Source organism: Apaloderma vittatum, unplaced genomic scaffold (assembly GCF_000703405.1).
Source record: "Apaloderma vittatum isolate BGI_N311 unplaced genomic scaffold, ASM70340v1 scaffold6951, whole genome shotgun sequence".
NCBI lineage: Eukaryota > Metazoa > Chordata > Aves > Trogoniformes > Trogonidae > Apaloderma > Apaloderma vittatum.
The window spans coordinates 1-27,009 of record NW_009700857.1 but is presented as its reverse complement, the minus strand read 5'-3'; the positions used below and the strand labels follow the sequence as shown (position 1 = coordinate 27,009).

The 27,009-nt window shown below is 42.8% G+C and overlaps 2 protein-coding genes across 2 annotated transcripts in view; one reads left to right on the top strand and one right to left on the bottom strand.

Annotated features, from left to right (window-relative positions):
- The window catches only part of FAM179A (family with sequence similarity 179, member A), a 16,833-nt gene extending 16,679 nt beyond the window's left edge, over window positions 1–154 (top strand). Inside the window, exon 10 of the mRNA XM_009878916.1 lies at window positions 1–154. This exon is cut by the window's left edge and continues 88 nt beyond it. Within this exon, the coding sequence (XP_009877218.1) occupies window positions 1–154 (154 nt within the window).
- A 10,214-nt stretch (window positions 155–10,368) lies between these two features.
- Window positions 10,369–18,651, bottom strand: LOC104281057 (chromosome unknown open reading frame, human C2orf71). Its single transcript, XM_009878915.1, has 2 exons — window positions 14,897–18,651; window positions 10,369–10,498 (listed from the first exon to the last, which is right to left on the bottom strand). The coding sequence occupies exons 1-2, from the start codon at window positions 18,649–18,651 to the stop codon at window positions 10,369–10,371; spliced, it is 3,885 nt and encodes a 1,294-aa protein (XP_009877217.1).
- Between the last annotated feature and the right edge of the window lie 8,358 nt (window positions 18,652–27,009).

Genomic DNA, 27,009 nt, shown 5'->3' with positions numbered 1-27,009 from the left:
GCCCGTCCGAAGCGGCAAGGTCAGGGCTGCCATCGCCAATCTTGCCCAGAGCCTCTACCAAGTGATGGGCTCCAGCCTGAAGGAGCATGCTGCCCGCCAGCCTCCGCATGTGGGGAAAAACCTCTGCGACGTTTTGGACCTGAATGTCAAGTGAAGAGTCGGTGTGCTCCAGGTGGGCGAAGGAGAAGGTCTGAGTGGGACAGGTGGAGGCAGAGGCGAACGTGGGGGTGGAACTGGCTTCCTTCTGAGTGCTTGAAGAACACGACTTACCCTACAGTTCATAGCTATATTTTGATGTAGGCTTCTGAAAGCTGCCAGCTCGGGGCGGGTCTCTCCATGGCCCTGATGTTTCCTTGTCTCAGGAAATCTTAGGAAAAGCCCCTCTGCGCTGAGATCTGCCACTCCACTGCAGGCCAGGTGGGCTCTGGAGCTGCTCCCCTCAGTGACTGACAGTTCAGTTTCCACCAATTCACTCTCAATTCTCCCACCGTTGCTCTGGGAATGCCCAGGTCTTGTCAGTATCTTTCTGCGAGAGCCGACTGCTCCTGGCAGGTCCTGATGTTTCCCTGTCTCAGGAAATCTGAAAAATGATCACAGAATCAGAATCATTTTGGTTGGAAAATGCCTTTAAGATTATCAAGTCCTACCACTATCTAACTCTGCCAGGCCCACTTCCAAACCACGTCCCTGAGCACCATATCTAGACGGCTTTTAAACACATCCAAGGATGGCATTTCAACCGCTTCCCTGGGCAGCCTGTTCCAGTCTTGAAGGACCCTTTCAGTAGAGAAGATTTTCCTAATGTCTGACCTAAACCTCCCCTGGCGTAACTTGAGGTCATTTCCTCTTGTCCTGTTGGTTGTAACTTGAGAGAAGAGAGGAAAGGCTGAAGGCAGCAGATGTTGGAGCATCTTTGTAGTCTGATGTAACAACAAAGCAGCCTGATCTATGATCACAGATACTGGCAGAGTTTTGAAAGAAACAGAAATGGGAGTTTTGAGGAGAAGACAAAACCAGGACAATAACAGCATGAAACACACTGGGCCCGTGGAAGGTTACAGGAACCTTGACACATTCTTGACAGGTACAAGGTCTTTGTATGAAGCTGGGAGGCCAAAGGGCACTCCAAGGACATCTGCCCATGCCAGAGGTCTTGGGATCTTACATTTATTTGCTGTATCATTTGGTATGCCTGAAGTTATACAGGACTTCAGCTTGACAGATACAGTTGTAGCATTAGGTCTCCTCTTAATGAAACTGTTTTTAGTACAGTACTAAAATGGTGAAATTATTTAGTACTCTTATAAAATGTTTTTTTGCTGTGGTTTTTGGTTTTTAATTCCCCACTGAGCGCAGGGAGCGCTCAGGAACTCATCTCTGTGAAGCCTTGGCGTGTGTTCTACTCCAGGATCTGGCCAGGGAGGGAGGACAAGGAAGGGAAGGATGAACCTGGAGTATGGTGCGGAGGCTGGAGGTTCCTGTTCTAAATAATGTTAGTGCTGCCTCATGGTGGTGCTGTGAGAGATGGAGCAGAGAATTATAGAATGCACCTGAAGGGAGCTGCTTTTGCAGACATGGGTCATGGAGTGTAATAGAGTGATAGTGGTAGAATTTGCTCTTACCAAGGTTAGAGGTGGGCTTGGGAACCAGCTGCTGGAATCACTTTCTCAAGTGAAGGAAGGGGGCTGCACTGAGCTGGTTATTTTCATCCTTGTTAGATAGTGATGATGGGAATAAAAGTGGTTGCATTGCTACCAAATCTCTGACAGCTGACACTGAATCCTGATACTGTGATACTGCCTTTGATTGAGGCAGAGGTGACAAAACTGCTCTAGTTAAAATTAGACTTGACCTGAACCTTTAAGCCTCCACTCTGTCTTGGTATGTTTAGCTGAAAAACCCAGTAACTTTGTTTGGCCAACAAACTGTCCCTGTATATCCTTAAAAGCTACCCCAATAGTTTTTGGATGCAACTGGCAGTGGTAAAGGGGTTTGTAAAGCCTCTCTCTGTGCTAGTAGCTGTGCTGCAGATAATCACAGCTGTTTAGCCTGTTTCACCTCTGTTGCACTTCAGAGCAGAAAGTAAAAACTGTTCCCTTTGGAGACTGTGGTCAAGACTGCAGGATGCATAGGTTTGTCACTACCTGATGCTGGGTCCTGGAAAGTACGTATGTGCCCAGTACCTGGCATTGCAGTAAAGGCCAGGCTCTCAGGCACAGCCTGAAATTTCATTTCCCATGTGATTCAACTGCTGCTGCTCCAGCTTGCTCCACAGACACGAGCATACCTATATGCACGCATCTATACACGACAGGACAAGGGGTGATGGCTTCAAACTGTGCGGGTGGTGAGACTCTGGAACATGTTGCCCAGAGAAGCTGTGGATGCCTCCTCCCTGGAAGTGTTCAAGGTCAGGTTGGATGGGGCTTTGAGCAATCTGGTCTGGTGAGAGGTGTCCCTGTCCATGGCAGGAGGGTTGGAACTAGATGATCTTTAATGTCTCTTCCAACCCAAACCATTTTATGATTCTACGACAGACCTCTTCTGTGTATACTGCCAGCATATATAATATATGAGGCTGTAAAGCTGCTCAGAGTTTCTGTCAGTGCAAATATTTGAATAGTAGTATATGTTATTTCAAAAAGGAAAATTTGCTATACTAATGAAGATGACTTTCATATATAATATATAAAAGTGCCAGTACTAGGATCTCTGTTGCTTTGACTCTGAAGTATTTTGTTTGTTTGTTTGTTTTTCATTATTTCACCCAGTGCAAACAAGACAGCCTCCTGTGCCTCCAGGGAACAGCCACCCTCTGGCTAAACCAGCCCGGTGGCTCTGGTAGGTGCCCTTGCAGGCTGGACTTCTGCAAATGTGGGACCTCACTGTGCAGCCTGGCAGCTGCTGCTCTTTCATCCTCCATTGACCATGCAATTAATACTCCATTTGAAACTATTAGTAACAGCATGCCCCTCTTCTGGTCCTGCCTAGGACTCATAGTAGTTTACATTTCACACCTGTAGGAAGCTATTTTTTTCCCCCAAATTTACAGATTGCTCTTGTCCCTGTAATCTTTCTCAGTGCAGTTCCAATAAGGAATAAATCTGTCCTGCCATACCCTTTCCTCACTGGCTCTCTTCTCCTCTTTCTCTTTTGCCATGGCTTCTTCGCGTCGTCTGCTCCTGCTGTTGATTATTTGACATTACAATGGTGCCATTTATGTTTGGGGGACAATGTCCCCAAAAGCTCCCATATAAAATAAAGCTTTCTAATGAGATGTATTCTATGCTTCCAGTAGACCTAAAAAAAGAAAACTTGGCCCAAATCCCAAAAACTTGCACATTTGCCATCTGAGTAATTTCTGGCTCATACCTGTCTTCAATCACAATTTTATATGTAAGAAGAGGAAACATCTCACTGGGAAAAGATGCATTGCTTTTGAAAAGGCATGTATATTTACCCAGGACAGCAGTCAAGTAGTGTTGTTTGTAATTTGTTTGCAGAAGGACAAGTTGACCATGAGGCCAACAACAGGTGAGAAGGGTTTCTCAGATCTATTTATACTCCAGCCTGAGTGCCATTCAGCCCAGAGCTATGTGATTATTTAGTGCCGTGGGCCAGTTCTTGCCAGCGTAATGCATTCCTCCTGTGTAGCTGGAACAGCACTGCTGGGTTCAGCTCTGACTCTTGGTGGACTGCATGATCATTGACAATGTTGCCTTTTAAAAAATTATTTTAACTGTTTTATTTCATTATTTGAATCATCTTTTAAACCTTCCAATTTGTATCTGTCATTATTCCTCTGCCTCAGGGAAAAGCACTTCACAGCCCAGTGCAAACTGTAACATCTTGACAGCAAACTGCACCGTTGCTAGTTTTCTGTTGTTAGAGAAGAAAATGCATGTGCGCTGTGTTAATTAGGCTTTCTGGAGGAAAAAATCTATTTCATGTGACTGCATATGTTTGCTTAGCTATGGATCTCACCCTTGCCTAGTGGAGCCTAGGCAGGGTAACACGTTGCAGGGAAGAACGCTCTGTGAGCTTATGAGGGTTGCCATTACCAGTACAGTGAATATGTCCTTTTGGGGTTTCTGTGGAGACAAAATTAGGGAAATACAATGCCTGTTTACCCCCCTCCCTGTCCCAATATTCTCTCAGATCTTTTTAATACATCATAATAAAGGCAGTGAGAGTTTACAGCTACCTGCACACCATTTTTTTCTCTCTTTAAAGTCATTGCTCTTTCATACCAGAGTCATTTATTAGTCTTCAAATATGGTTATTAACAAATGTGGATGATGCATGGTCCTCCTGATGACGCTCTGGAGTACTGGTAAGTCCTTGGATTACAAAACTGAAATATAGCTTGGGTCTTGGCTCAGTTTCATGCAAATGTAGGAGGAAAAGAAAACTTGGGATATAAAACTTGAGATAATTGGATCCCTTGCTAGTTTTCTGCTTACATTTTTGCAGGACTGACTTGTCACTCCCAAATGGATGGGTGGGAGGTGGTCAGCCCCAGCGTTGTTGCTTTGTACTTCTGGAGATATCAGTCTCCTGGGAAACATCACCTAGAGAACAGAGAATATCACACAAGTCCTAGTCTCCTTTTCACTGCAAGAAGTCTAAACTAAACCTGTAAAAGGAGTAATTAGAATGGAGTTATTAGGAGTTATTAGAATGGAGTTATTAGGAGTTATTAGAATGTTTATTTGAAGAAGTACTTTTCTATTTTAGCTGGTTTGTAAACAGCCTCTGAAGAGGGTGCAACAAGCTTCATCATGTCCTGAGGGTAGACAGGCTGCATTGGTCAACCAAGGGAAACTGGGAATACATCGAGCACCTAAACGCCAGCTGTGCTCCTCATGCTGTGGTGTTCCCAGTGTTTGGGTTTGGGGTTTTTTTTCTGTGGAAAAGCTTAATCTAGCTATTTGTCTGTCAAGGAAAGTCTATGGGCCTGGAAAAGGAAAAACCATTGACTTGCCTGGGCTTGCAGAGCTCAGAGATGCAGCACATGCTTTCTTCCTCTCTTGGCTACTGGTAGGATAAATAGTTCTGAAGTACTGAATTTTTCCAAATAAATTAATGTGATTTTTTTTTAATTGTTCATGGTGTTTTCTAGTTTATTATTTAATTTTGTGCCTCGGAGATACCCTGTTACTAGCTGTCGTTAATATGCTATGTGGACTGATACAAAATTTGTCTAAGACCTGGAGCTAGGTAACTGCTTGCCGGGAGCCCTGTGTCCCAGTAGCTGCTCAGCTGCAGAGCACCGTGTGACAGCAGGGCATCTCTGATGCTCCCTGTGCCCTGGCTCATCCACATGAAAAACTGAGCTATGGAAACCTGCTTGGATGCCAGGTCTCTTACGATAATGCACATATATATATACACATGTTTTCTCTGAAATATAAAGACGAAAGGATCTGTATGGATGTCAGGTTATTGATAAAAAACTCAATATTTGAAAAAGTCCAGAAAGATGCATTGCCTTGTGCCCTGATAGTCCATGTTAACTGTATTTACAAGCAAAGAGATATAAAGCTTCAAAGTGGAGGCAAACATTTTTTTTTAAAAAAAAGAAAAAGAAGCCATTTTATTGTACTGGCATGTTTAATTTCCAGTTTGGATGTAAGAGGTACTAAACTGATGTTAGTTATAAGGGGGTAAGAATGTAGGATGGAAATTGCCCCATTAAATTGATTTCTTAGAGTCACATTTAAAAGCCAAGCAGACTGTGAATTTGTTGGTTTAGGTTTTATCTGTAGAGTCATCTTGGCCTTGCTGCATATCTCTTCGTGTTTGCTGGAATGCCTGGAAAGCTTTGTTTGTGGCTCTGCAGTTACTGCTCTGTGAATGACAGGTCTTTGCATCCTTAGGCTTCAGCTTTGGCTCATTTGAATACTAAAGACCAAATGGTTCACTAGTTGTAGTATTAAATGCAGGGCAGTCTGTAACATTGAAAGCTTTCAGATTCTCTTTAATTGCTATATAATCACTTCATCTATGCCTCAAGGAAAACTTTATTACAGTAGGAGGGATTCATATGGAGCATGATAGGCTTGTTGCCCCCTTCTCCTCTAAAATAACCTCGATAAAGGGCATACTCTGTACAGTCTGGCTTCAGAAATCCTCACTGGGTTACTTACCGCAATCACGGAGTTGTATGTTAGTAGTGAAAGAGAAAAGAGTGTGATGAGGAGAGGTAAGAAGCCAGATTTTGAAATTCAGAATGTTGGTAAAGTGGAGAGCAATTAGGGGTACTGAGGGCTGTAGATAATTTTGTGCTAGCAGTGGTGGAACAGGATGAATGCAGGGCAGGTATATGTGACATATACCTGGAAATGGTCCTGGGTCTTGATCACCTTGTCCTGCTAACTACTTGCTGGCTGTATCAGCACTTTTTTTTTTTTTTAAGTTTTACATTCATATTTTCATTATTCATCCAAAAAGTGCAGTGAACTAGAAATGCAAACTTCAGATATTTGCTCCTAATTTTGAGATAATCCAATATACAGTTATGAGTCTGTATTAACCCTTACCTTTACCCAAGAACAACCCAAGGAGCCCTTAATCCATACTGCAAGCGTTATCATAGAATCATAGAATTGTTTGGGTTAGAAGTGACCTTGAAGATCATCTAGTTCCAACTCTCCTGCCTTGGACAGGGAAAACTTCAGGATCTCGCCCAGGAAGATCAGAATCTCAGTCTGAAGTTCATACCTGCAACACGCACCTCTACATGCTGTAGTCATGATAGCAGTGAGTGTATTTGATGTGGAAGGATTAATGATTTGCTAATCTAGAAGTATTTCTCTTCAAGAGATTTTGGCAATTCCTTACTGATGAGACGTGACAGAACAGGTTACTTATCTCTGTGCTGTGGTTTATTTCCTTCCTATAGCAAATGGAGTAACTTCTCAGAATATTCTTCTTAATGATAAAATTTCATAAATAGTAACAAAATGCTACAGATGTTACGAGGTGTGGCAGTGCTAACACTGTAATATACTGCTTTTATTAATAACCTACATAGCATTCTCATCAGTATCGCTAATATCTGAGGTAGTTCTTGAAGTCAAATAAAGCAGCCAGAGTGTGTGTAGTACTTTAGTGTTCTAGTCACCTTCAGATGCTGAGAGTATGAAATGACAAGTCCCTTAAAGGTTTGAGATTTAAGCTGTGTCACTGGGAGCAAGGGCACATGCCAGCTTGTTAAAAATTTGCAGCTCAAGCACAGAGTCGTTAGCTGCTGGTTTTGCAGCCTGTGGAGTCCTGCTGGGAAAACTGATACTGCTTCACGCTGAACTCATCCCCTCTGCAGTGAGACTCCACCGCAGTGGCTGCACTCTGGACACTCGGACAAAACTACCCTGTGCTTGAGTTGGCTGTGGTTGTATGTAGAAGCTCTACTGAGCTAAGTACCAGAGTGCCAGGTAGCTCAAGCTTAAATCAGTGCAGGGGTGGAAGCACAGCTGGCCTATGCTCTGGTCTGTCAGCGTCCAGATTGGATCTTGTAGCACAAAAACATGTATTTGCTTCATGGAAAGGCATCCTAAGTTAATTGACATGCTAGCAAAATACAAAACAAGCTGTGCTGGGGTGAGAAAGAAGGAAATAAATGGACTTTTTATAGCACAGGCACTAGTTAGTGCACTAAGGAAGGAATGAATATCATAACATTGGGCTAAGATTTAAGCTGGCTGCATACAGAATGTAAGAGAGATCAAACTCATAGCTTGCATATAAAAGCTTGGATTTATTTACATCAGTAAAAAATAAATCTTAAAGTTAAGTATAGTCTTATAAAACAATTGTGTTCCATAAATGTTGTATTCATGAAGAAGGGAAGTGTTGTCCAAGAAACCTGTAAAAGAAAAAAAGTACTTTTAAAAAAAAGTGGTGAGCTAAACTATAATTTCCTGCATGCTGTAGGATTTTTTTTTTACTCTTAATCTCATACTTGTGGTAGAAATTAAAGGTAAACACCTTATTTTTAAGAGTCCAGTAACTGTAGTGAAGAGAATCCATTAGCTAGATGTAGAATCCTTTTGCAGCTGCAGCGTTTAGGTGGGGTTGTGTTTGCAATGTGCCTCCTGAAGACCACGGCCCTAGGCAAAGCTGGGAGAGACACTGTGGAAGGATGCCAGCTCATGTACCACATCTTCAGGGGAGCCTGGGGTTTTTTTTTTTTGAAAGATGCTTTGGCTGACTCTATGTCCAGGTAGCACATGTGTAAGGAGGTTTCTGGCTTGAGTGCTCAAGTGAAGTGCTGCTGTAACTCTTGCATGCAGAATTTGGTGCTTGAGGGGTATAAATAAATACTTTGTCTTACCACCCATCACGGATGCTGGGAAATTTCAGCATGAAACCATAAAGAGATAACATGATTGTAGTAGCCGAGCAGAAGCTCTTCTGTTAATGTTTTCGTCTTCAGAGCTACACTGAGGCATGCAAAGTGCCAGTTTTCTGTTCTCACATTTCTGGATTGTTTCTACTCTGGGTGGTTATAGTAGAACAGATAAACCCCAAAATGAAGTTACAGTTCTATGCAGCTGGGAGAGAACTATGCTTATGATGAGGGGGAAGACTGGCCTGCAGAGTTTGCCTTGCCAATGGACTTTGCAGTATCTCCTTGGTGATTTTCCAACCTTGACAGGGCTGTGATTACAAGGTGGACCTGTTGACATCTCTTTGCTATTCTCTCTGGGTATGGCTGCTTTGTCACCTCAAGCTCACAAACCCTTGACAATCCAAAGCATCTATTCACACTGAGTTACTTCTTTATATTCAAACCCCCACCTTATAGCAATTAAGGTTTCCTTGTGTCTGTGGCATAAAATGGCACTGAACTTACTGAAGGATGGTTGTGATTAAGGCACTAGACTAAACCTCAGGAGTTCAGTATCCAAAGGGGTTCCTTCTACAGCATACAATGAGCCTCAGTTCCCACCATGAGGGCAGAAAGGGTTAAAAATTCTGTGTGAAGGTGAAGTGCTCAGATAACATCATCATGAAAATGGCAGGAAAAATTAAAACCATTCCTATCAAAACAGGATTACAATGGCTTTTTTTTTCTGGATGTCATCCTGTACTATAGTTGGATACGAAAACAAGTCAAATTAAATTAATTAAAATTACATTAGTTAAAAGTTGCATCTTAATTGTCATGATAAATCAGTTAGGTGACCAAGATCCAGTAAATTCTGAAACTGTATTCCAGTGGTTGCTGTAAAAAACCTAGATTTAATTGACTGTAAATAATATGTGTTTTAATTAACATGAATCTGTCTAGACTCTTCAGTGAAATAACAATAAATACCCTCAAACTGCATAAATCAGAAAAAAATATAACCCTGTTTCAGTGAGAACGGGATTCTCTATGGTAACATTCTCTTATTTTACAAAAAAAAAAGCCTAACATGTCCTCAAGTGCCTCAGGATTTATAATGTTGTTTGATTGGGCTATTACAAAACCAGTCTAATCAGGATTAAGCCTTGTTTCCTGGAAACTAGAGGTGATGAGATTATGTGATAATCAAAGGTGATTTAGAAGATCAAAGCCTTTTTGATGGAATAAAATCCCTAATTTTATTCCTTTAAAAGGGTTTATTTTGTTTTAACTTGTATTTGACCTTATTCTCTCTCTGCATGTTGATAAATACCTAGCGTAAAGATGTGGCTTTGATGAAGCTATTGACGTTTTTGCAACAAAACTCAATTAGTTGAGGATTTTACCTCCCCCCTGGAAATGGCACTTTTTGCATAACCAAAACTGTGATGCCTCCTGAATATATAACACATCAATTAATGATAATTTCTGGTACTTTTTGAACTCCTTTATCTAAACAGTGAAATAAAGGACTTGGCTGCAGTTCCTGTCTTTATCAAACCAATTTGGCTCAGACTTGCCCAGCTGCAAAGCATTTTTTTTGCTTAATCATAGAATCGTAGAATAGTTTGGGTCAGAAGGGACCTTAAAGATCATCTAGTTCCACCCCTCTGCTATGGGCAGGGACCCCTCCCACTAGACCAGGTTGCTCAAAGCCCCATCCAGCCTGGCCTGGAACACTTCCAGGGAGGGGGTACTCCCAATTTCCTCGGGCAACCTGCTCCAGTATCTCACTACCCTCATAGCAAAGAACTTCTTCCTAAATAAGCTTAATGTAGATCTTTGAGTTAAACCACGTAACACAATCCAAAGGAGAAGCAGCGGGCTACCACTCTGCTCATATCCTGTTAGTTTGTTTTGCCCAGATGCAAAGCCATCACGATGTGAGAAAAACTGGAGCCACATTTTGGAAGCTCGGGTAAGGCTGCTTCCTTCATACTCTGATGAAGCCTCTGCGTTCGTGGGTCCTTCTGCTTTCAGTCCCTCTGCAGCCCCTGGCCCACGATGTAGAGCTCGGGGTGGGAAGCAGATCTGTTGGACTCTTTGATTTCAGGAACGCGAGGGCTGTTCCAAGAGTCACCGGCTTTTCTAGGGTTCTCGTCCAAGCTGCAGAAGGAAAGATGCTCAGGTTAAGAGGTTAATGAATCATGACTTTTTAAAGTGGTGTTGATTAGACCACTTTAATCCATGAAGCACAAATACTGCACAATACTATGTCATTCCCTGACTCCTCCTGTATACACACTCTTCACATGCACCATCCAGATTTTATCCTTGTGATGCCAACTGCACAGTACTGTCCCCTTCCCAAACTCTCTTGGGAAGCAAACATTTTGTAGGTTTTTACAGGACATAAGCGTGGATCTGGGTTCACTTGCAGACAGAGACAGACTTGAGTGAGAAGTCTTGTTCCAGACTCCTCTGGAGGAAAGGTCTTACCTCTGTTACACATCTGCTTAGCGTGGTAACAGTGATTCCTGAGTATGTCAACATGCTGTGGGATGGATATTCCGGTGGCATAAATCTGCCGCTCTGGAGACAGGAGAACTGAGACACAGAAAACATAAATGATGTTCCTGGCTTTGCATTGGCAATATCTAGGGGCATAGGGACTTTATGAATCAAGATTGATTATAACAGTGGAGCTAGGCATGAATATCTCACGCTGCTGTGCTTCAGGGCCTTTGTGCTGAAATGTGCCCTGTGTTGCTGTAACTAATTAAAGTGGTTTAAGCTCAATGTAGAGAAATATTCCAGGGTTATCTGGGAACCATTTCTGTATTTTAAGTACATAAACTGCTAAAATGAATTAGCTTTCAACTACAGACAAGCTGTTATGTTCCTTTCCTGACTGCTAGGACGTTAATGATTTGAACTGCTGAATAAAGAGGTTTGTGATACATGACCAGTCATGAAACTAATTCAGGTTCAAATATTCCCCAGTTGCAGAAGGTTTCACTTCAGCTACTCATTTGGGGCCTGATTCAGACAACCCAATCCATTCCCAAGCCTTCTTTGATAAATACCTGAAAGCAATGGCATTTAATCTTCTATCTCTGCCTTTACCTCTTGGGAGATTAGCAGTCTCGATGAAATATTATTTCATTTAACTGCATACACAGAAATCCTATTACAGATTAACAGGATTTCTATGAGCAGAGCAATTGTACATATTATGCCTTGATAAGAGGCCAATAACCGCTGGTTGTCATCAAATGACCAAACTTAGAAACCAGCAGAGTTACCTCAGTCTGCCCATCTGCAGGCTGTCTAAACGGGAACCAGTCATACTGACTTGAGCAGTGAAACCTGAAACGCAAAGTCTTGTCCAGGTACCCTAAGACTAAACACAAAAGCCTCGTTAGGGCTAACAATGTTTTAAGTCTTGATATTCCTTAGAATATGGGATAGGCAGGAGACATGCTTGGGAGAGGAGCACTATTTGCCTTCTGGGGGAGCAATGAGTGTGCAGGAGATGACATTTAACACTTGGCAATGCTAGCCGGCAAAATGAGATAGAAGTCGCCTTTTTTTTTCTTTTTTTTTTTTTTTGTGTTTCTTCTAGAATGAGGTGGGTAGGAGAGGGGACTCAGCTGCCTGATGAGAAACACATTGCTTGTAGGAGCTTCTGCTAGATTTTTTTTAGCAATCTGCTTCTTAGGAAATGGATATTTTAACTGGGCATGGAAAAACTGGAGGGATATATCCCGGAGTTTGGAAGCATGGGAGAAACTGACTAAACTCACTGATTTTCAAAATGCTTTATCTATAAAAGTGTTGCTTTTGCAAGTTGGACTCTGTCTCCCCTCCCTCCTACGGCAACTGTTTGAAGTTGATCCTGACACACAAACACCGCACACAGGAAAAAGAAAGAAAGGCATTTTATATTTGGACAGGAGAGGTAGAACAAAGGAAGGAATAAAGGAAAGGAGACTGACAGCTGGATGGGAATAGATCATGAATTTGAGACCAGATGCAAACGTGGCCAGAATGAAGAGGTTTAGGTACACAACATCTGGTTTAGGGAGACATCTTGTTATTTCCCTCTATCAGCTGAATGAAGTGCAAAGCAGAGGAAGCCCTGGATGCTTAACGAACTTGAAGGAGAAAGATGGATCAGAGTGTGGTGGTTTGTCTTCTATGGCATCTTCTATAAGAGCAGGGGTCAGCATCCGTGCGTGGGCATGGGGTGCTCTCAGCTGTGGCAACTGCTCCAAATCCTAAGCAAGAGGAGGCAACCAGCAGCTCCAAGAGGAGCTCTCAGAGCTTTTGCCAAGTGCTGATTCCTACGATGGTCCTTTTCTGCCTGTCGGCACATTTGCTGTGATATTTGTGTCAGGCCATTCAGTGCAAGGTCTATAAAAGTTGACGACAGGCAGCTTATTTTAAGCATAAGAAAACACACAGTAGTGTACTGCATCTTAAATTAGTGCATGTAGTAATTAATGGGCTAAATTTCCCTTTTGCTTATAAATTTGGACTAACTCAGCAATATTGTTTTTGATGACCACTCGTATAAGTGGAAAGTTGAATTTGGCTCAGGATATATTTCATGTTGTATATCATAACACTAGGATATATGATTTTTTTCATGAAAAGGATGATTTTATTTACAGTGGGTTTTTCATATTACTCTCTGTGCTCTGACAGACTAAACCAGAAAGATAATACATGCTATTGAAGCATAAATTAGCTGGCAATTTATAATAGACTGCTTTTGAAATTGGTCCATAAAACTGACAGGGCTTTTGTCTTGCAAGGTTTGACATAAAGCCTCTTTGAAAACATTTATTTCTGCTAGCCGGCACTGCCTTTGCATAGGACATAACAACAACAGAAAAAACAGCAACAACATACAAGACTTTTAGGAAATCTTAAAACATCAGAACATAATGCAATATTAGAACTGGGAATGCAAAAGGTTTGCATTTCCCAGTGTTTTTTACACATTTTGTTCAGTGTGTCCTTCTAGAGTCAGTGTGAGAAACTTGGTCCTTATTCTGTCTTTGGGGTGAGAACACCTGGACACCTGATTGCGGTATTGGGACTGTCCCTGTACTTGCCACGCGCTGACTGCTTCTGCACTTAAAACCACATTTTTTTTCTCCTGTTAGAGTTGGTCTTGCAACTCCTACCCCTGAGCATGATTCATGTGATTTCAGCTGCTCCTGTGGCAAGAGTAAAAATACGCCTCACATGAGGAAAGGTAACCTGAGAAGGGTCTTAATCCTCTTGCGTAGCTTAGAGCTTAATGGACTTAAACATCCTAAGATGCTAAGAAACTAGAATAACAACACTTTGTGCTTCCAGGCTGTTACAGTGATCTTGGAGTATTCACAAATACTCATTTCTGGTTTGTAGCTGGTTTTATGATTGATTTATTTATTTAAGTGGTGGAGAAAATTTAAACCTAAGCTCATTTTTTTTAAAAATGGCCACCAGTGGTTGCAAATATGGAACTGGTGTGTGTGTTGATGCTTCAATTTCATTAAACTGACTTTTTCAGAGCTCCAGTAGCCATGGGAGGTTTTTCCACTTTGAAAACTGGGCTTTGGGCTGTGGACCCATCAGATTTGGAAAACGTGCTTCAATCTGAAAGCCTATACAAGAAGCTCAAAATGTCAAGCTATAATTATGTCCATATAGATCCTTGCCTACACATTATCTGTCCGTCATTCTTGCCAGCTGATCTGAAACATTCTAATACAGTTTTCAGCTGAACAATTTACTGGCTTAGAGGCTGATGATAATAATGATACCCTTCCTCTTGGTCCAAGCCTAACTGCTCATGGTTATTTAAAGATGTTTATAACCTGAGGGTTACTTCAGTACTTTTAAGAATTAAATGTGGATGTCCTTAGTCCTCATGCAAATAAGGGCAGCTCTGTGCCATGACACCATCACTGAATTTTCCCTGAGGTGGCTGTCACAGCAGATGTTTAAGTGTTTGTCTTGAGCAAGCCACAGAAAATTAACACTTCCTTTTCCTCAGACTGGCAGTCTGCTGAAATCTGGGGCAAGACAAGAGAGGAGAGGAGAGGAGAGGAGAGGAGAGGAGAGGAGAGGAAGAGAAGAGAAGAGAAGAGAAGAGAAGAGAAGAGAAGAGAAGAGAAGAGAAGAGAAGAGAAGAGAAGAGAAGAGAAGAGAAGAGAAGAGAAGAGAAGAGAAGAGAAGAGAAGAGAAGAGAAGAGAAGAGAAGAGAAGAGAAGAGAAGAGAAGAGAAGAGAAGAGAAGAGAAGAGAAGAGAAGAGAAGAGAAGAGAAGAGAAGAGAAGAGAAGAGAAGAGAAGAGAAGAGAAGAGAAGAGAAGAGAAGAGAAGAGAAGAGCCTACAACAATCATCTATCCCTACTACAATGTTATCTTTCCCCAGCCATCTATTCTGCACATGAACAGGGCACATTCCTGCGAAATCTCTTAATGATACTAAATTCCCATCAGGAGTTTAGAAAGCCAACACAGTGCTATACTTGCTCTTCTTTGATGTAAAATGGAAAGTTTCTTACCTTGCCTGGTTAAGCGCGGGTTCGCTGCCAGCTGATACGGGAGCTGGAAAATGAAGCTGGACCCCTGGTCGGCGGTCAGAGAAACTTCTCCTCACAAATGGCTGAGGATTGGTAGCACTTAGGGACAGCTTTCTGGTCCGGTCTCCATGCTGCCGGAAAAGCTGACTGCTCTTTTGGGAAAGCGATGGAACTTCAGGCTGGCTGGTCACCTCTGCAGCAACTTTGGTGGGTGCCAGTGGAGGTCTGGCTTCGAATAAGGAAGAAGTGACCGGGCAAAATATTGACCGGATATTGCTACCCCTCTTGGAGGAGGAGAGCTGGTGCTCATCTCCAACATCCAGCCCAGCTCTTGACACCTTGTATGAACGGGATGGTGAGGCTGGTGGGGAGGGGGTGGTGGAGAATAGAGGCGGGCTTGCATCTCGGCGGTAGGTTGGGGAGCCCATCGGCCGGTGTGGTGTTGGTGAGCTTTGCCTGTGCCCTGCAGGAGGGCTGAATGGTTTTCGCTGGGGTGGCGGAGAGGGCATCTTCTTCTGTGGGGGTGGGCTGGGCACCCTAGGGCTAGAGGGGGGACTGGGTTTCCTCTGCATGGTGGGTGAGCTCGGCTGTGGGCTGCTAAAAGCCTGCAGAAAGTGTCTGTGGTGTGCTGGAGGGCTGAAAAGCCGTTTCTCAGTTGGTGGAGAAGAAGGAGGAGTTCTTGTTGGGGAGACCCTCCTGGCAAATGCTGAGCCTTTTTCATTTCTCCTGAGTGAATTGGGAGAACCGTGCTTCTGGTACTGCACTGAAGTCGTAGGTGAGTTGGATTCTTTGCCCTCTGAGCTGTTGCTGTGTGGTTTTGAAACCCCACTGGGATTTTGAAGAGGAATAATTTTATGGGTTTGCCTGTACAAATCCGCAGCCTCCTTTCTCTGGGTTGCCAATATCTCCTCCTGGCTAGGGATGTGCACATTGGTAGGGTTCAGCTCCAGAGGGTATCTCTGCAGTTTCTCGTCCCCTGCTCTGGTATTCCTTAGACCTTTACTAGCAATCACACTGGGGCCGCTGATATTTTTACTTGGCAATAAGTCAATGGACTGAAGGGAGGCTTTCATTTTTGGGGAAACTTGTGATCTCTTAGTGGCATGAAATTCTGTTTTGGCAGGTTTTTTGGCATCTTCTGAAGAGTTTCCTTCTATCCGTGCAGTTTCTTCAGGCCCAGATAAATCAAAAGAACTGTCCATTAACATTTCAGGTGGTGGTGGTGGCAGGTTCTCAATGTCTTCATCAGTCTCTTCTTTTGTGTCCTTCTTGCTTAATTCTGCAGCTGGTGCAGGAGGAAAGGCATTTGGAAAGCTGGAAGAAACTCCATTGGTGTTTGAAAGGTTTGTGTCTTCTACCGGTGAAATACGATGCTTAAGATTTAAAGGTGCCAGGCCTCTCTGAAAGGGAATGGTGGGTGGGATGACTGGAAGTCCAAATTTTCTGATGCACTTTATTGGTCCTAAAGATCTTATAGGTACAGCTTTTACAAGATCATCAGTAGGACTGAATGTTTCAATAAGCTTTTTGACAGACTGTCGTGGGACACAGCTGCTGCCACTGAGCATTTGTGCTTCAGTAGGCTCCTTTTCTTTGCCTCCTGAGGTTTCTGTGGTGGGCACAGCAGCTCTTAAAGATTTTCTGCCTCTTTTTTCATCCAGCTGATGGGGAGGATTTTGATCAACCATGAACAATGGGACTTTATCCTGGTTAGGCAGGATGCTGAAATTTTCTGAGAGGCATGCCTTCAGTTTGCTAGAGGATCTAGACGTAATTTGTTCATCCTGCAAATAAGGTGCTGCTCTTGATTTCCAAGGCTCCAAGTTGTTATCTTTCTTTCCATAAAACATTTCCAGCCTTCTGTTGAGGTCTTTTTGAGTTCTCTGAAGCTCTAGGAGAGTCGGGTCCTCTGCCTGGCTTCTGAGGGACTCCTCTGACCTGGACCGTTGTTGTTTCCCAAAGCTTTTTTGGCTGCCCGTTGCTGTACTGGGCCTTGTTGTTAGACCTGCTCTTCCACTCTCATCCTCTACCCATTCTTTACGCCCGGATTTAGCTGGAACAAACTTGATTTTTTCACTGATGGCATCTTTCATCTTCAGAATAATTTCCTCTGTCTCTGCATTCTCTGTCCTCTTGAGAGACTGCCTGTGCCTGTTGTCAGTGACCGCAGGTGAAGACAGGGGTCTTCTCGGCAGAGCATCCTTCCCCATTTCTGATAAACTTACGTTGTCATCATCCTCCTCTAGGGTGCTCCCTTCATCATCAGAAGGAAAATCTATTGATTCACCAATTTTGAAATGTTCACCTTCCTGAGTAGAGTCAGACTGGAAGGAGTTATAGGAATGGCTTTTTCTCAAGCTTGCATACTGGGGCATGGCTGAAATGCCTTCTGGTACTCCACCTTGACAAGAAGTCGCTTCTTTACTCTGCACGGATGAATAAAATATATCTTTAAAATGCTTTTCAAGTGCACAGTCATGGGATGCAGCTGTGCCTGGTGGTACCGTGCCATCACGCCCTTGCTCCACTGTTCTGGCATGCTTTTGGGTTAGATGTCCATGCACACAGGAATCACAGCTTGCTTGCCCTCCGTGTTGGCCGAGACCACTGAACTCTTTGAGGGATTCATTGTCCACACCAATACCACTGTCCTCAGAGTAGAGAGTCCTGTCATCACCGTGGGACTGAGAGGACCCCACCGCTGAGGCTTCAAGCAGCTTTACTGTCAGTAGCAGGTGCTCATCAAAGCTTTGCTTTGCTTTCAGTTTTCCTTCCAAGTTGCTTGCAGCAGAGTGCAGGTAGCTGCATGTCTCCTGCAGGGCGTCAGAGGTGATGGAGGCCAGCATCCCGCTCACCAGCTGCATTTTATTTACCGTGTACTGCAGTAGTTGTTGCAGAAGATCGGGGTGCTCCTGCAAATCACCTTTTTCTGCTGGCCATGCCAGATTCCTTCCTATGTCTTTGAGAAGAGTTTCCCCGTCATTGGCAACTTCTTCCAAGAGCTGATTGATCTCATCAAAGCGAAGCACGAGAAAGCTTACCATCTGCTGTAGGAAGAGCTGAGTTTGGGTAGCTTGGTTGGCCATGTGAAGTATAGTTTCATACTTGGAGAGGTTGGGATTTAAGTAAGCGTATGCACTCTGATGAGCCTTAACAAGCAGTTCTGGGAAATCTACCTTCTTCTCTGTCTCGCACGGGGCCAAAATGGACTTTTCTTTAGTTTTGCTAGGTCGACCTTGCTTTGGCTGCTTATGATTTTTTTGCTTCTTTCCTTTCTTCGGGTTTTGCTTTGCATTGTTTTCATTCTTGTCATCCCAAGTGAAAGCTGATGCTTCTGATTCACAGGAACTTTGCTTCCTGATTTGTATGGACTCAGTGATGTGTCTTTGAGACTCGATCAGTTCAGACATAACAATTTCAGCATCTGTGGCTGTCCTCTCAATTTTCTGGTCTTCCCTGGAAATCTGGGGATCTGAATGAGCCTTGGAAGATAACTGCAAATTATCATTTTCATCCTGCTCTGACAGTTTACCCTCTTTTTCTCCCAGGTAGTCTTTTCTCTGGATCCCATGTTGGTCGAGTTCATCAATAGTGTAGCAAGATGAACCTTTAACTAGCAGAGGGATTCCTGTATCTCCTGCATCAATAGGCAAAACACTTTTGGGTTTATTCAAAGCCTTAAAACCACTTCTTGCAAGAGTATTGGCAATCTCACTGTGAGAAGGTGTGCAGCCCATCCTTTCTCTATCTTTGGCTTTATTTTTGATTAAAAATCCAGATCGACTATGGAAACACAAAAAAGAATGGAACTCACTGTTTCATCCCGAACTGCAGACTGGCCTGATTCTCATGAGTTTTCCATCACGATCCCAGTTTTGCTGTCAGCTTTCACTGTTGTTTGCCTCAAAATCTCATGTGCTCACTGCCCAGGATCTGATCCTGAAGTCGTGCACTGTCCCATTGTATATTCCAACTCAGGTTTTCTTCTTTGATTCAAAAAAGGAGTGTGAAAGCTCTGCTGGATTTAGAGCTAATGGATTAAGAGGACTTGTGTGCCTCGCTTCTGTCTTGACAGATGTCTCCTACAACTAAGATTTTAAGCTCATTAGAGTAAGTAGGCACGAGCCAGTCAGCACCCGTGTTGTATTTATAAAGGCGTTTTTTTTCTGCACTATATTGAGAGGCAAAAGGACTTGATAACCCTATCTCCTTTTTTCCCTTGTTGCAAAAACATAACATACAACTAAATGCAGAGATCCAAAGGAAGAGGCTATATTTTGAAGCTTTTTTTAAGCAAAACTATTTGAACAAGAGCACAAATGCCTCTAGATACTTCTTAAGCAAGAGAAAGGTGACCTTGACCAAGCACATACGCCCTAGAGAGTACAAGGCATGAAATCAAATGAGTTAGAGATGCCTGTTAGACTTCTGCCTTGAGGGTCTTCAAAGTTTTCCCTTACTTGCAAGGGACAGGCTGTTTACATTCTAAGACTTCCAAACAAGATTTTGATTTTTTTTTTCCCCTTAAGTGATCATTCTTGGAAAGTTTGGGGATTTTTTTCTCCTCTAGAGAGCTTCCCAACATGAAAATCCAAACTGCACAGTAACAGTACTTGTAGATTAACTTTTGCATATGTTGTTAAGATGGTGTCTGTGTCTAGTGGATCTAAATGGTAGAATTTCAGAATTTTAGAAAAAGTAAATGAAAATCCATTTCTTCCTTCCTCTGAGTGTCTTGGGATAAAATTTGAAGTCACAAAAGTGACTTACTTATTTCTTTTTCATCATCCAAGGCTTAGTGCTCTTAACCACAAGACTTTATGTGTTAAAACACTAAGAAAAAAAGCTACCAAATTAAGAACATGGACTCATTTCTGGAAAAACCCAACCAATCAAACACAAAAAAACCCCCAGACTATTGTTTGTATCACTTCTGAGGTCAGGACAGAATAATACCACTCTGACAGAAGAAACCAAAGTAGGAATTGGATGATGCGGAAGACATTTGCTTTTCCCAAGTATTTCTTTAGGAAGGGCGGTATGTGGATGAGGATGATAATAGCAATCACCCCCAATTTCCCTCTTCGTTACTCAGACTGGCCTAAATGGATTCATCTTTTAATTTCCAGATGTGGCTTTTCCATGGAATGTGCTCATTTCTCAACGTATCAAAGGCTACAAACAACAGTGGCCAACTCTAATGCTGCCTAGAAACCTATTGCTTCTCTCTAGCAATGTGATTTCTCATGGCTCCATCACAGGTATCTCATCCGATTCCCCAAAATCTTTGCAAGCTGTCAGTCCTATAAATTGTTCTCAGACTTACCTACTGCTTACATGATTTACTCCTTGGTGCTGGACTGCAATAGCTGAACATCTGCATGGAAAGTTGCTATTCTCTGTAGCTTTATTGTTCAAATCTCTTTTTCTGTTCAACAGGGGCAGCAAAATTATCTTGGTTTACAGGAGACAAGGCGTGACAGTGATTGCCAGTAAATTTTTTAAAACTCCATGTGCTTTCTCTAAAGTAATTTTTCTGGAACACATAAATTGTACTTAATATACGTGATGGCACAGTCGTTTCCCTCAATGCTTTTCTGGAAAGAGCCAGGTAATTACTTCTTGGCTCTGCTTTTTGCAAGTCATGTAGCTCAGGCTCTAGCTGCTACTGCATCTCGCCACGACGTGGTTTCTGTACAACAGTTCCCCTCTTTTTGTATTCCCTTTTATGCACGTATCTAACATGTTCGCAGTGGAGAAATGGAGCAGGTGTAGGCAGCTGCTTCATCCTAGTGATCCTAATGGTCAGGATGCTGTAGCCCTCCACAACGAGTCAAGGAAAATGCAGCAGATCCAGCAGCCGGCCTCACTGCACCTCTTCTGCTTACAGTGGGAGCTGAGAGACATCATTACGTAGCTGCTGAACAGTTGGGATATAAAATCTCTTTTGACTTCCCTTCAAAAAGCAGTTTCAACAGTTCCACTGTTCGCACTGGGAATTTTGGCAGTTCGGTCCACGTGAGTTGTTTGTTGTATTTGGGAAGTTCTTTTTCTTCACTTTTTCCTTTGATTTTACAGTGATGGTACTTTGAGTGGGTTTTGGGGTTTTTTTCCTAGTTATTTTCAGGCTATGCATTAACATCTTACAGGAAATACATGCATGGTAAAAAAAATGCAAAATCCCAGTTAATGAATATTCACTATGTATTCCTTTATTAGTTGAAGTATTAATGTTAAACCAATATTCAGTCTATTTATTTAATATTAAATAGAGATCCAGGCCCATAGAAAACATGTTTCAATGTGGCATCTGTTTTATCCTAAATTGAATTGTACTTTGCTTGTATATGCAATACACCTACTCAACGTTAATTTTTTTAGCTGCTGTGAGAAAGTAGAGGAGCTTTGAAATGCCTGTTTCCAACCACTTATAAAAATACATTTTACTCATCAATATTCTTGTTACTGTCTAGTCGAAAGATGGCATCCCTGCCCATGACAGGGAGGTTGGATTAAATGATCTCTAAGGTCCCTTCCAACCAAGGCCATTCTATGATTCTATGATATTGCGTTGCATGCTGCATGGCACTTTAGAAAAACACAGATGTTTTAACCTCATGGAAAACGCTTAGGAGCCAAGAGACCATGGTCATGCAACAAAGAGAAGACAAAATGGGTAAGTTAGGTAAGAAGGTGGTAGAAGGGAATATCAACAAGGAAAAAAACAAGGAAATGTTTTTGAGTGAAAGAGGATTAGATGAATTTGTAATCTGTAATTTAAGATGTTTTGATGTAATTCCTAGTGCAGTTGCTATAGTAATATATTTTGGTTTACAATGCTACTCTTTCCAGAACACGAGAAGGAAAGAGCTGGCCATGTTCACACAGATGTCCAAGTGTTGTTACCTGTGTCCTTGCTGACTCAGGTGATTTTGCAAGTACCCTAGATGAGCACATTTGAGGAAAACTGCATTGAGGAATAGACCCTAGGAAATCACCAAAAATAAGATAATCAAGGATCAAAGGAAGCTTTCACACGCAGGTGGATTGTGCGTAAATTGCCTTCACTTGTCCTTTCATAGACTTTCTTCCTACTGTTAAGACTGGCAGTACCCTCATTTTGCGTGATCTGCCTGATCACGCAGCACTTCTCGAGGGAAGAACTTAAACGTTCAAACCCTGTCAGACATAGCTGGTGCAACAGATGATGAAAACCAAAGACTAGTTTGAAAGTGACACTGTAAGTGCCCTAGAGAAGGCAAGAAAAACGCCCGAACCTGAATGGAGGTGTGTAGTGTTCAGACCCCGGAGGTCCTGCCAACGCTGTAACCACAGGGTGGATTTTAGGGCCTTTCATGAAGGGTCAGTCAACTACAAACTGCAGGAAATTTCAGTGTGAAATTAGTAACATAAGCTTAAAAATATAGAAACACGGAAAAATGATGAGGGACTGCTTTTGAGAGGTTGCGGGCTTTAAAGGAGGAGTGTGCATTAAATGCTCAGATTGGGTCTTTAGAATTCAAGGTTTGTATTTGTGGATGACTTCTGGGGAAATTGAATTTCTGCTCACTGAGGAATTAAGGAGAACTTTAGTGATAACCACAACTTCAAAGAGCCATTTTGCTCTGAAAGAAACCTGCTTTTTCTTCTTTTGTATCAGCGACTTGAATATAACCAGGGAGCTGTTTATATTGTTGGCCTAGATATCACTAAATAAATAAGACGTTGCTGGTTTTTATTGCAGCTTCTCCTGCAGGGCTGATATTGTTCTGGGAGATGAAGTAGATTCTCTCCTTTCTGTAATCACTAACAGAATACTTTAAAAGCTTCATCCTGTTTCTCCTGTGGAAACCTGTTGACAATGGTAAGGAATGCGAATATCAAAGTTTGAAGGAAATCTAGTTGCAAAGAGTTAAATGAAACCAGTGAGTCTATACAGAGCCTTTATTAGTGGTGATAGTGTAAGTGAAAGACAAAATTCAGCTTAATTCTGTGTCAAGTATAAATTTTCAGAGCAGGCTGTCCAAAGTTCAACTCATCCCTTCTCTTTTTTTTTATTTCTAAGTAAATTGCTTCAAACTAATTGCATGAGACAATAAACATTAACTCAATGTCTTCAAAAATCTGTTTAGCAGAAACCGAGCCCTTATTTTTATGAAGAGCAGCAGGACAAGAAAAAACAGGTTTTAAAAAAAGGAAGGAAATTGGTCTCCTTCTTCAACAAAAAATACTTTATAAAGGAATCAAAAGGGAATAAATATAAGTAGAAAATCAAAAAGAGTCAGTCTAGGGAGTTTGCCTCCACAGGTCTGTTGGTACTCTCAGAGGACTCAAAGGAGTCGAGAAAAATCGTATGACCACCTGAGGTCAGCACTAGTTTCATGAAATACATTTACATTTGCCTATTACTTTTGGAATGTGTATTCTGGTCACTTAGTCATAGTTTCTCTTTGCCTAAGAAATCCATGGGTATTTCAAAGCTTGCTCTCTGTCATAATTAACAAATTCACTGCTGGTTTCAATGGTCAAGACAGTGACTGCCATAAGGTAAGAGTTAGGACCAAGAATTGCTTGAAACAGCATATATCCTCAAGCACAAATTTCCACAGTAATGCAAATCTAGAAAATGAAAAAGGGACAGTACTGTTAGCCTAGGCAGTGGTGACATCAGTTCACGCAAGTGGAAGCTGGTTTGTGGTTGTGCAGCAATTTCAAGGAAAGCAAGCTTCTATCAGGTGAGGGACTGCCCATTTATCAGGCAGGCAGTGGCTCCTGTCGTTTCAGTGAGAGGCAGTGGTGTTGATTTGGGATCCAGAAGTGAGGTCCGTATGCTTTGTATTCCTGAATAATATCCCAAGACGCTACAGAAAAGAGCATGGCTATTTAGCCTTGTGTCTCTTCCAGTTTCTAGGAGGTTCCCTTACCTAAAGCATCTCAGGGCTTCCCTGAAAATTGGGCTAAATATGACATTCCTTCTGGCTTTCTCTCACAGTGTCTCAAACTACAACGCGAGTATGGATCACTGTGTGAAACCGCGGGTAGCCTGGAGCGTGGCAGCTGCTGCCCAGCAGCACGGTGTGCTGGGACAGCCGGCCTGCTGTGAGTCCTGATGCACACCTGTGTGGAGCGGGCATTTACTCTGGGGAGAAGATGATCTCCTTTCACTGCCTGGGCACTAGTGAGAGAAGAGCCGAGCGGCTTTCGATGAAGAGCTAGGCTCGAGGCCATGGATCCAAAAGCAGTGGATGGGATCAGAGGAGCTGGTACACCTCGCAGAAACTGGGAGGGACAATTTTCACAGCAGGGTGCTGGCTGATGCTTGGAGGAAGGAAGGGTGGCCTGTCCCTTGGGAAATAATGGGCAGGGCTGGAAAGAATGACAATGACTGGTTGCCTTTTTTGTAGCAGAGAATTCCACCCCTGACTGCAGGTTGATACATGGCTTCCTTGTTTCACACCCAGTTCTAAGGGTAGCTCCTGGAGTATCCACTGCCTTTTGAGCGCTCCCACTTCCAGAACCTCTCTGCTGCCCTTAACCTCGCTCTAGAGTGGCTCTAATTGATGCTGCAATGTCTTCCAAAGCCATTTAAATGATCCCTTTCCTCTGACAAATAAATTTGTGAAGGTGCCCAAAGGAGAAACAAGAAGAGAAATAGTATTTTAGTTAAAACAGGCTTGTTCCTCACAAGCATTGTTTCCCTATCTTCCTCCAGAGGTGGTCAGAGCTGCTGCACCCCATTGTTTTTGAGTTCTCCAGGTGTTCAGCAACTTTGCTGCCCATGGCAGCCCTGAATGAGTCAGACAGGATAGGCTGAACAGACTTTTATTTAGACTCATATCCTGGCACGTAGGAGTGCCTGAAAAAGATATTGTGAAAAGGTACAGAATGAGGTTTAAATGTTTTTGTGTTTTGTTTTGTTTTTTTTTAAAATTTCCATTACAGCGCCCAGGGGTGGAAGTCAGGACAGGCAGGGTGTTGTCAGGCAATAGTGTCCAGTCTCTTTTGCGGTTGCAGCCTTAAGTCACAGGATTCACTCTGAGCTAAAATGTTTGGGTTTTTTGCCTTTACTGCTCCAACCAGAAGGATGTTCTAGAATGTGAGACGCTTTCTTAGGTGCTAGCTTTCATTTTCTAGTATAAAAGTATTTGCACAGAGTTTTGTCCTCATATTCAACATTACCTTTGAATTCATACACCACTTTCCATGGTTTATGGAAGATGGCAACCATATCCTCTGCCTCAGCTTTCATTCTGCTGCATTAAACAAGCCATGCTCTGGTAACCTCTTGAAAGAGTCTGTTTTCTTCCTTGACAGTGCTAGCAAATCATCCCTGGACATGCTAGATCAACTGCCTCTCATTGCAGAAGCGCAGCTGGAACCATGTGCAGTTTCCCAAGGAGATAGGAGAATGTGCTGGCATGAACGCTTCCCTGTCACAACTTAAGGTAAGTGTTTGGTTTTTATGCCACTGCATTGTCTTGGTAACCCTGCAATCCCTCTTTCTCTTCCTCTGTCACTTTCACGTGATGATCCCATATATCAATCTTATTAACTCATTCCTTTCTAACAGCAACTCCTTCATCTTCATCTCACCAGCTTGCTGGTTTTTCTGCCAAAATCATTACAAGAAAATACGAAATAAAGATTGGTTCCAAGAATAATACCCCAAGATATCATCAGTAATCCGCCTCAGCCTAGTACTTTCCACTGAATGCTACTCAATGCTGTTTCCCCCTGTGCTTTACCTCCATTGAAATTCTCCTGAACTCTATACTCCAGCATTGGTAATAATTTCCATTTCAGGCACTTAAGTGCATAAAACGGTATCAGCCATAAAAAATTTACTTTGCCCAGAATATCGAACATCTCAAAAAAGGCAGACATCAACTGCCAATAATAAGCTCACATTCGATCTCTCTTACATCTGGGTCTTTGGTTATCCTTCAGAGTCTTTCTAAAGTGCCCTTGAGGTGAAAACAGCAGGCCTGCATTTGCCTGGATTACATTTTTTCTCTGCCTTTTTTGAAGCATGGAGCATTTCTAAGAAATGGAAGAATTATCTTAGCTTTTCTGTAGCCATCTGGTATCATGTTTACTATGACAACTGCAACTCTGTGTTCTCCTTCTTTCAGTTTTCAGGTCTCGAGGATCTGAGAGCACTTGCAGCTCTTGACTTTTCCAGTACTTCACTTGAGGTAATTTCCACTTGTCATTCCCATTATCTGTCCTGCCTTCCGCCCACAATTAATACTGTCACTGAAATAACAACAACAAAGCCCTGATTTTAAACATCAGTTATGTTTACTTAACAGTGGTGCACATTGAGCATAAAAATACAGCTGGACCCGTCTGAGTTTTTATCCAGGTCAAATTCCCCTCAAGTAGCCTGGGCTCAAGCCGTACGAAAACGGGTTTACCGCTGCATGGGTTTCTTAGAGATTACCAATCTTTGGATTTAGATCCTTATTAGGTTTACAGCACTGGATAAACAGCCCCTGAAAAGCCTTCCTGGGAGTTGCTACTTTCGTTCCTCCAGCTGGTTACTGTCCTGGTTTGAGCTAAACAGAAGCAATTCTGTTTGGTGATTTTCCTTCCCAATCTGTAAGTCTCTCTGCCTTATTCCCTTTCCCTTCCGCTTTGGGGAGGGAGAGGAGTTAGGGAGCATCTGTCAGCATTTAGTGGCCAGCCCAGCCCTAGTCCTTAACAGTTACTAAAATAACCGGGAAGTCCAGATTTACGAGTTCTGTGCTTAAATCCACCAGTGATTATGCGTGACCTTAAGCAAGTCCCTTTACACAGCTGTTGGCGCATGAACGTTTTTAGGGCGTCAGGCGTTCCCGAGCGCTCGGCACCTGAAATCCTCCGTGAAGAAGGGCTATGCCCTCAGCCTCTGCTCCCCACCTTCCCCTCCCGGCCAGACCTCCTACCCCTAGTTTCCTTCGGCCGTGTGAACACCGTGGAGTGTCGGCATTTATTTCCCTGCTCATCCACAGACCAAACGTGCCTGAACCCGCAGAAGGCCTGCCTTTAATTCTTCCCCTCGACTTCATTTTCGAGAGCTGGTGAGGGCCGTAGCGGCTGCCAGGGGCCGGGCA